We start from the raw sequence: 11,574 nt of genomic DNA on the forward strand, positions 1-11,574 counted from the left end.
TCACAAAGCTTTTCATGGCTGTCAGGTTGAAGGCCGCGAGTTTGCTTTGTCCAGACGCGCTGGTTTCCAGACGTAGCTCTGGAAGTTGACGAGGTGTTGGAGCAGGTAAAGCACAGATCGTAACACCAGAACACAGTCTGACCACACAAGAGCAGATCCACACACCCGGAGGTCCATCAGAACATGAGAACGAGAGCCGAAGATGAGACGCACACTTTCTGTGGCAGAGCTCAATGCCATTTGGTGTAACTTGTGTAGTTCTATCAAATATGTTGTAAAAACGTTTCGCTAACGTTCCCATTTAGTTATGAAAACATTTTTTCTGAATGAACACTCAAAACTTAAATGTTTCTTCTTGGTTATGTGAACATTAAAGGAACATTACATTGTATCGTTCTTCAAACATTATGGAACGTTACTTTTGAATGTTCTGAAACATTTGAAAACAAGTTTAAAAAAGATTAATGCTGGGCAACGATTAATCGCGATCCAAGTTTGTGTTTATATAATATAAGTGTGTGTACCGTGTATAATTATTTCATATATAGAAAAATGTGTTATTTATATATACAATATTTGTATTGATATATAATATTAATTATGTAAAAATATATTTACAGTATTTACATGCAAATGTTTCTTAAATATACATGTATGTGTGTGTTATTTATATTTACAAAAATAATATAAATAATATAATAATCCACAAACTTTGGATGCGATTAATCGTCGCCAGCTTCATCTGCGGGTTATAGATCACGATCACAGAAACACCAGAACTTTTACTGATCGGTCTGAGAGACTTTGAACCACAAATATTTAAACGTCCCTTTTCATAAACACAGATTTGCAGTAAAGTGTGCTCCTGTTTGGCTTTATCAATCGTTTAAAAGATGTCGGTAGGCATGAGAGGTTTAGTGAATTAGTGAGTTTTGTCTTGGATCGTCCCGGTGTGCTCCAGCAAAAAAATAATTTCATGAATGATGTATAAATAAAGTTTTTGTTCTAATGTTTTGAGAACATTATTAAAGACCAGATAACTTTGAACAAACGCTCTATTAACGCTATACTGGAAGAATGTTCCCTGTTTGTACTGGAAATTGCCTAGAGACGTGTAATCCTGTGTTTTAGATGATTTATTCTGGTGATTATTTGTAAAATTGTAGTTTTTATGTACATGCTCCATATTCAGGTCTCATACACTCTGAAGTCTAGGAGTGTAATTCATTTTCTGAAGCTTTATTAAATCAGAGCTGGAGTGAGACGACACAACAGATCCATGCTAATGCAGTGCTCAGAATCACATTACAGCGAAGCCTCACTGATGGACACGCACACACACACACACACACACACACACACACACACACACACACACACACACACCTGCACCGCTTCATCTGAGGACAAACACACACACACACACACACACACACACACCTGCACCGCTTCATCTGAGGACACACACACACACACCTGCACCGCTTCATCTGAGGACACACACACACACACACACACACACACATACACACATACACACATACACACACACACACACACCTGCACCGCTTCATCTGAGGACACACACACACACACACACACACACACCTGCACCGCTTCATCTGAGGACACACACACACATACACACACACACACACCCCTGCACCGCTTCATCTGAGGACACACACACACACACACCTGCACCACTTCATCTGAGGACACCCACACACACCCACACACACACCTGCACCGCCTTCATCTGAGGACACACACACACACACACACACACACACACACACCTGCACCACTTCATCTGAGGACACACACACACACACACACACCTGCACCGCTTCATCTGAGGACACACACACACACACACACACACACACACCCCTGCACCGCTTCATCTGAGGACACACACACACACACACCTGCACCACTTCATCTGAGGACACCCACACACACACACACACACACACCCCTGCACCGCTTCATCTGAGGACACACACACACACACACCTGCACCGCCTTCATCTGAGGACACACACACACACACACACACACACACACACCTGCACCACTTCATCTGAGGACACACACACACACACACACACACACCTGCACCACTTCATCTGAGGACACACACACACACACACACACAGACACACACCTGCACCGCTTCATCTGAGGACACACACACACACACACACCTGCACCGCTTCATCTGAGGACACACACACACACACACACACACACACACCTGCACCGCTTCATCTGAGGACACACACACACACACACACACACACACCTGCACCGCTTCATCTGAGGACACACGCACACACACACACACACACACACACACACACACACACACACACACCTGCACCGCTTCATCTGAGGACACACACACACACACACACACCTGCACCGCTTCATCTGAGGACACACACACACGCACACACACACACACACACACACACACACACACACCTGCACCGCTTCATCTCGTGATGTTCCTGAATGCCGACTGATCTACAGTCTCGGGGTGAAGCGTTATTCTCCTGACCCGCTTCAGTCGTTTGATCTGTGTGACCTGTCACTGGCGTACGGTGAGCGAGACACGGGCCACACACACACACACACACACACGCTTCTTCACAGTTCAACAGAGTCAAAGCTGAGCATAAACATGTGATCCTGCATGTTATACTAACCCTAACCCTGTTGCCCTGAATAGAAGAGCTTTAATGTGAAACTGAACATGAAGATTACAAAAAGCTTTCCAGCCGTGGTGACTCTCTTAGAGTATTAGTCGACTGTCGGCTTAATATCTGAGAACACTTTATTCTGATGCTCCTCAACAGACATTCTGATGATTATAAAGTAGCTTTGACACGTCAACTACTAACCTGAACCCTAACAGTCTACTACTACTCTACTATTACTCTACTAATACTCTACTAATACTCTACTATTACTCTACTAATACTCTACTAATACTCTACTAATACTCTACTAATACTCTACTAATACTGTACTAGTACTCTACTAATACTCTACTAATACTCTACTAATACTCTACTAATACTCTACTAATACTGTACTAGTACTCTACTAATACTCTACTAATACTCTACTAATGCTCTACTAATACTCTACTAATACTCTACTAATACTCTACGATTACGCTACTGATAATCTACTAATACTCTACTAATACTCTACTAATGCTCTACTAATACTGCACTAGTACTCTACTAATAATCTACTAATACTCTACTAATACTCTACTAATGCTCTACTAATACTCTACTAATACTCTACTTATACTCTACTAATACTCTACTAATACTCTACTAATACTCTACTAATACTGTACTAGTACTCTACTAATACTCTACTAATACTCTACTAATGCTCTACTAATACTCTACTAATACTCTACTAATACTCTACGATTACGCTACTGATAATCTACTAATACTCTACTAATACTCTACTAATGCTCTACTAATACTGCACTAGTACTCTACTAATAATCTACTAATACTCTACTAATACTCTACTAATGCTCTACTAATACTCTACTAATACTCTACTAATACTCTACTAATACTCTACGATTACTCTACTAATAATCTACTAATACTCTACTAATACTCTACGATTACTCTACTAATAATCTACTAATACTCTACTAATACTCTACTAATACTCTACTAATGCTCTACTAATAATCTACTAATACTCTACTAATACTCTACGATTACTCTACTAATAATCTACTAATACTCTACTAATACTCTACTAATACTCTACTAATGCTCTACTAATATTCTACTAATACTCTACTAGTATTCTACTAGTACTCTACTAATAATCTACTAATACTCTACTAGTACCCTACTAATAATCTACTAATACTCTACTAATAATCTACTAATACTCTACTAGTACTCTACTAATAATCTACTAATACTCTACTAGTACTCTACTAATACTCTACTAGTACCCTACTAATAATCTACTAATAATCTACTAATACTCTACTAATACTCTACTTGTACTCTACTAATAATCTACTAATACTCTACTAGTACCCTACTAATAATCTACTAATAATCTACTAATACTCTACTAATACTCTACTAATACTCTACTAATACTCTACTAATACTCTACTAATGCTCTACTAATACTCTACTAATACTCTACTAATACTCTATTAACACTCTACTAATACTCTACTAGTACTCTACTAGTACTCTACTAATACTCTACTAATACTCTACTTATACTCTACTAATGCTCTACTAATAATCTACTAATACTCTACTAGTACCCTACTAATAATCTACTAATAATCTACTAATAATCTACTAATACTCTACTAATACTCTACTAATGCTCTACTAATACTCTACTAATACTCTACTAATACTCTACTGATGCTCTACTAATACTCTACTAATACTCTACTAATGCTCTACTAATGCTCTACTAATACTCTACTAATACTCTACTGATGCTCTACTAATACTCTACTAATACTCTACTAACGCTCTACTAATACTCTACTAATACTATACTAGTACCCTACTAATACTCTACTAATAATCTACTAATACTCTACTAATACTCTACTAATACTCTACTAATACTCTACACTCTACTAATACTCTTTTAATGATCTACTAATACTCTACTAATACTCTACTAATACTCTACTAATACTCTACTTATACTCTACTAATGCTCTACTAAAACGGAGATAAAACGGAGGTATTACTTGTTGGTCCAAAAAACTATCCACAAAACCACTTACAATACAACTTTAATATAGAAGGATGTCCTGTTACTTTATCCTCTACGGTAAAAGACCTGGGAGTTATACTGGACCACAACTTGTCTTTCGAAAATCATATTTCATATGTTACAAGAACGGCCTTTTTCCATCTTAGAAACATTGCTAAATTACGTAACATGCTATCTGTTTCCGATGCAGAAAAGTTAGTTCATGCATTCATGACCTCGAGACTAGATTACTGTAATGCTTTATTAGGCGGTTGTCCTGCATCCTCAATAAACAAGCTACAGTTAGTCCAAAATGCAGCCGCTAGAGTTCTTACTAGGTCAAGAAAATATGATCATATAACACCAATTTTATCATCTCTACACTGGTTACCTATCAAGTTCCGTATCAATTACAAAGTACTATTACTGACCTATAAAGCCCTAAATGGTTTAGCTCCTGTGTATTTAATGGACCTTCTATCGCCCTACAATCCATCGCGTTCTTTAAGATCACTAAATTCGAGGCTTCTAGTCATTCCTAGGATATCTAAGTCCACTAAAGGAGGGAGGGCGTTCTCACATTTAGCTCCTAAACTCTGGAATAGCCTTCCTGATATTGTTCGAGGCTCTGACTTGCTGTCCCAGTTTAAAACTAGATTAAAGACGCATCTTTTTAGCCAAGCATTTACATAATGCTTACCTTTTATAATACTGCTGAATCAGATCAAATGCATTTAATACTATAAAACTTGAAGAGACTGTAGGTTATCTGTATAGGTTGCATAGTATTTGCAGTCATTACGTTCCTGTGTATATTGCGTGAATGACGGGTGGTTGGGCAGATATTGTGTTGCGGTAGGTAGTATGCCATACGGAACCGTTGTCCACTGAAACTGCCTATTCACGCACCAGTGGGCCTCGACAGCCTTAGTCAACGGGTTGGCGCGTATGGTTGGGCTGCGGAGAGATTGTGAGATTGTGGTTAGGTCTCAGCAGCAGGAGGGACGTAGAGGTCAGTAAGCTGGGCTGAGTTGAGTGGGGGACGGAGGGGGGTGATTTTGGGACGCAAGAGTCACTGTCTTCATGTTTTGTCATTTACGCCTGTGTTATGGAAATCATCATTATGAACAGCAGCTACGCTAATTATTTTCCCTTTGCTTTTCTGCTGTTATCTCGGGACGCGAGTCCCGAGAAAATGGCGTTCGTCAGCTCCAGTTTGTATCCAGCCTCTCACGGAGACTTCAGATGCTCCAATCACAAAGCCTATGAAGTGACGACTTAACACGGGCGATATGGACTCTCTATGGTGGACGGCACTGATCCTTAACAACTCGTCTTAAGACCGGCGTGCAAACTTGGACTTCCAAAAATACTCTAAATGTTCCGATCCAATCTGACTTGTAATGCTGCCCGAATCATGCACTGTTCCTTCGTTGGCCAGAGGAGAACTGGCCCCCCGACTGAGTCTGGTTTCTCCCAAGGTTTTTTTCTCCATTCTGTCACCTGATGGAGTTTTGGTTCCTTGCCACTGTTGCCTTGGCTTTTGGCTTGCTTAGTTGGGGACATTTAACATTTAATATTCAATAATATTATTGATCTGCCTTACTTAAGGTGGACGTTGACGCAATTTCTTTTAGAAACAAACTTTGTTATATTGTTTTCATGTTATCACTGTGAAGCGCTTTGAGACAATCTGTATTGTAAAAAGCGCTATATAAATAAAGGTGACTTGACTTGACTTACTAATACTCTACTAATACTCTACTAATGCTCTACTAATACTCTACTAATACTCTACTAATACTCTACTAATACTCTACTAATACTCTACTAATACTCTACTAATGCTCTACTAATACTCTACTAATACTCTACTAATACTCTACTAATACTCTAATACTCTACTAATACTCTACTAATGCTCTACTAATACTCTACTAATACTCTACTAATACTCTACTAATACTCTAATACTCTACTAATACTCTACTAATACTCTAATACTCTACTAATACTCTACTAATTCTCTACTAATACTCTACTAATACTCTACTAATGCTCTACTAATACTATACTAGTACTCTACTAATACTCTATTAATACTGTACTAAAACTGTACTAATACTCTACTAAAACTGTACTAATACTCTACTAATACTGTACTAATACTCTAATAATACCAATTGTACGTGCAAAGTTACTTATAGTTAGTAGAATGTCTGAAGTGGACTATCGAATAAACAACATGGCATCATGACTTTGCATAAACATACACGCCACTTTCAAGTCTAGTGGCGTGTTATCTATACGCATTTTGAGCTGTCCGCGTGTATGTCCACGCCGAAACGAACCGTCATCTTTTGCGTGTATGTCTACGCCGTTAAATGTCCGAGCGAAATGAAGTAAAGTGTAGATCTACATCTGTGGAGCGATATTTGTTTTTCCTAGGATGGCAGGGGAAGACTCATAAATGGTATTAACCCCAGTGACGGGTAGGTTTAGGGACGGGGTTGGGGTAGCTCATATATTTATACAGTAATGTAACGTTAAGTCAACGGCGTTGATAAACACGCTGAAAAGCGATTATGCGTGTTGATAGCACGCCAAAAATGGAAATACGAATTGCCGTGTCATACATACGCCTTTTCATGAGATCAGTCTGGAATAAAGTGTAACTAATTGTTTTTCGCTCAAGAAAGAAAGTAGTACCAGTTGGAAATGACAGTAAATGAGTAAATCAAGACAGCTTACATTTTTATAATGTGTGTCGCATCACGGCTCGAGCAAGACCAGCATTAGTGGATTAAAGTATATAAATGTGTATTTTGTTATAAATGTCGGCTGGTTTGTCTAGATCAGACTCTTATTCCTCGGCTGGATCGTGTCGAGACTTTGAAGCTGCACTGAAACTCACATCTGGACCTTCGACCCGTCGGACCCCATTGAAGTCACTATATGGAGAAACCCTGGAGTGTGTTCCTCAAATGTCCTGAAAGCAGATGATTCTCTATAGCTGAGGGAATGTAAATGTTTTCCAGCACCAGCATGAGTGTCAGTTCGCTGTCAGTGGATGTTTTCCTTCTCCTGTGTTTGCAAGACATACACTCCGTTAAACACGCTAAACCCACACACACACACACACACACACACACACACTGCTGACCGAGAAGGACCAGAGAGACGCTGACATGACCCAGATAATTGGCCAGAAGTCTTGCATCCTACAATTTGATCAATTTTCTGCGTAGGGTCAGTGTGTGTCGCTCTGTCCCCCGCAGCACCTCGAGACCCGTGTGTTTCCCCGCGGATCAGCCCGATGCCACACACACACGCCTGACAGTCTGTCTGAGACCATATGCCGAATGGCAATAAAGTCAAGCTGATCTGCTCAGGGTTGGGGAAGCGCCCGCAGGCCTTCAGACTCGCTCTTTGTCTCCTTACATCTTCCACAGTTACGTGATATAGTCCGAGCTTCTCCACGGTCCAGGCCGGTGCCCGCAGTGTTGCCCTGCAATGCTGATCTTTATTTCAGACGGCTCTAATAACACTCATGAAGTTTGAGAGCAGAGATAGTATAATACAACAACAGGCATTCAGAGCAAACCCAGCGATCTCAGAATATACATATATATATAGAGTTGCAAGAAAAAGTATGTGAACCCCGTGCAGAATCTGTTGAAATGTGAAAAATGTTACCAAAATGAGAGAAATCAAACAAAATGCATGTTATTTTCTATTTAGTACTGTCCTGAATAAGATATTTTACATACATTTTTTTTTTACATATAGTCCACAAGATAAAAAATAGCTGAATTTATTCATATACATGAATACATATTTTGAACCCCCTTTCTAGGAGTGACTGTATGATTTTGAGATCCATCTTTTCACACTGAGGACAACTAATAAAACACGACTTTATCTTGTGGACTATATGTAAACATTAATGTAGAATATATTATTCAGGACAGTACTAAATTGTGTCGAAATTATCCCAGTTTTCACAGATTCTGCAAGGGGTTTACATACTTTTCCTTGCAACTGTATATCCACATAGCACAGGTTCGCCTTAAATGTTGGTGATGCATTTTTTAATGGATCATAACTAACATTTCTTTTCCTTGCAGGAATAAAATTCATATGCTTTTGAATCCTTTTGAAAGTCAGTCAGTGTGTCTGAATCATCTCCGAACGTAACAAAAGGGGAAATGAAACTGGAGAGATCTTCATTTATAAACTCGTGACTTTGAGTAACAAAGTGAAGTAAATCCAGAAATCAGAGTTTGAGTCTACCCAGTAACAGAAGTGTTTGCTGAAAAAGTGTAATTATGTTAGGTAATGTGTCATGCCATCTTTGCCATTCTCCCATTGTATAAAAACTGTTGTGTTCTTTTGCTGGTGGGATTCTCTCTGAAATTAGTCTGAGATCCTCCGGCCGTGATTAAAGTATTAAAGGTTTGTACTTTAGCAAATTTACTAATTCACCAGACCTCTTTAAATGATTGATAAAGTCAAGTAGCACACATTACTCTAAAAACTGTTCACGAAAAGGGAAGTTAATTTCCCCTTTTCCCCTTACGAAGGTATATGTGTAGTTCAGACTGTTCAATAAAAGTCCTTGTGTTTCTGTGATCGTGATCTATAATCTCACAGAACAGCAGAGATGAAGCTGGTGACGAGCGTCGTTGTGTTGATGTGTGTTGGAGTCGCACAGACACATGATTTCATGTCACCAACATTAGACATCATTGGTGAACTCCATAAGATTAGGACCATGGAGGAAAAGTTAAATGCTCTTCATGAAGAAGTCAGGGAACTAAAGAGCAAGAATGAAGGTACTGTACAACATTATTAGTATTCCTTATTTTAAAAAACTGAATGATCCCACTGGAGTTTATTTCTTTGAGCAGATTAATGGAACTATAAAATAGTTTAGTGACTATAGATAATGTAGCACTGACTAAAAAACTGAAATTAAGGAAACATATTTAAAGTCCCCCTGTAGTCAATAATTGTATCTCTTAAAACTCGAACTGATCACGAAAATGACATATTTAAAAAAAAAAATCCTTGAAAATAAAAATGTATTCATGCCTTAAATTGGTTGAATGTAACTCTACACTGTAAAATCCAACAGTGATTCTAACTAACACTTTTTAGTGAACTTTACTTAATGTCTTCATGTAATTGTAAAAAACTAGTAATGTGTACTATTCACACACTATGCTTTGTTTACTCAGAAAACCCAAGTGAATATTAATTGATTGGTTTGAGTGCGTTTTTTGAGACGGGAAAATTCTTAATGGACTTTTCTCTCATTTCCTCCACTTCTGCAGTTATTGTTCTCTGTTTGCATTCACTCATTTCCCAAAGTCATCTTGAATGTTGAATTGTCAATACAATAAAAAAATTGAGAGAACATCACATAAGCTGACGTTCACATAAGCTGACGAAATTGATGCTGATTTTCCTAAAATGTTATAGTCACCATTATGATGATCAGTGTTCCCTTTGGTTGGGCACTTGACTCTTTGTTTATACTATTGTAATTCTCTGCCCATTGGTGCTGCGATGCAAGACATCAGTTATCTGGTTTCAAAGAAAGAGAAGTAATATATATATTATTTATATAATCCCTCTATATTTGTGACATTCTTGCATTGATCATGCTTGAGTCACACAGACTTCAACTTTCAGCATGCAAAACACAACAATGGTAACAATTATATTTTATTTAAAGTAAATTATCAAGTACTCTACAGTTCTTTATAAAAATTACTAGAACTCTTGTGTGTGTGAACTATACTAACTAAGCATTCGTCAGTACCACATACTATTCCTATTTCACTTTACTTGGTTTTTTAAGTCAATCGGTTTGCATGCTTTTTTAAGTAAGTCTAACTAATTCGATTTTACAGTGTACACCCTTGCCTCATTTAGTATACACGGTTCTATGAATATGCAAATGAGCCCCGCCTCAGAGACCCACTCGCTCTACTTTACTGTAGTAAACGCTGCATGATGGTATCGCTCTTTACAACGTTGGACACATAACAGTAATTAATAAGATTAGCCTTTTGCTTGACCATGTTATCAAACAGCTAATAATGTGGGGGAGCCTATTCTTCTTCTTTTCGCTTACTTCATCATTTTCTTCTCTTCTCTTTTTAGCAGAAAGGGTGAAAGTGGCTTTTTCAGCCTCACTGCCAGATTCAGTGGGCCCTTTCCCTGAAGCAACCACTCTTTTGTATAAAAATACATTCATTAACATTGGAAATGCTTATGACACCATTACAGGTATCATAACATTGCGAATTCTAAACACAATTATGTCCGGTCATTTGTCAATATTTTAAGAGCCTAGGTTTCTATGGTTGTCTACAGGAATCTTCACTGCACCAGTAAAAGGAGTTTATTTCTTCATCTTTGTGGTCTTCAATGCTGGTGAAGAAGCGACCGGTGTGAGACTGCTAAAAAACGACAATTTTGTAGTGCTGGCATCAGATAACGCGCCCGGACACGACTCGGAAGACACGACCATCAACTCCGTAAGTCTTCTGTTGGAGCGAGGAGACCGGATCCATCTCCAGCTCATAGAGAAGCGCCGGATCTACACGGATAGCTTGAAGAGGAACACCTTCAGCGGACACCTTCTGTTCACTGTCTGAACGTCTGCGGTTTCTCACACTAAACTCCTCGGACAAGTTCGTCATCGGATCTTTTTTAATTCAGTTATTTAAAAGGTCGATGGGTCTAATTAGAATCTGAATTAGTCCTGAC

The 11,574-nt window shown here is 38.6% G+C and overlaps 1 protein-coding gene across 2 annotated transcripts; it reads left to right on the top strand.

The window, feature by feature from the left end:
- The first annotated feature begins 9,435 nt into the window (after positions 1-9,435).
- On the top strand, positions 9,436-11,561 carry LOC130078759 (cerebellin-2-like). Of its 2 annotated transcripts, none has more exons than XM_056244419.1 (3): positions 9,436-9,629; positions 10,966-11,091; positions 11,179-11,561. In XM_056244419.1, the coding sequence occupies exons 1-3, from the start codon at positions 9,458-9,460 to the stop codon at positions 11,460-11,462; spliced, it is 582 nt and encodes a 193-aa protein (XP_056100394.1). In that variant the 5' UTR covers positions 9,436-9,457; the 3' UTR covers positions 11,463-11,561. The 2 variants fall into 2 exon arrangements, with proteins under 2 accessions (XP_056100394.1, XP_056100395.1); XM_056244420.1 differs by having other exon boundaries at positions 10,969-11,091.
- Positions 11,562-11,574: the final 13 nt, after the last annotated feature.

Source organism: Rhinichthys klamathensis, unplaced genomic scaffold, assembly GCF_029890125.1.
Source record: "Rhinichthys klamathensis goyatoka isolate OS25496 unplaced genomic scaffold, OSU_Roscu_1.1 h1tg000975l_1, whole genome shotgun sequence".
NCBI classification, from domain to species: Eukaryota; Metazoa; Chordata; class Actinopteri; order Cypriniformes; family Leuciscidae; genus Rhinichthys; species Rhinichthys klamathensis.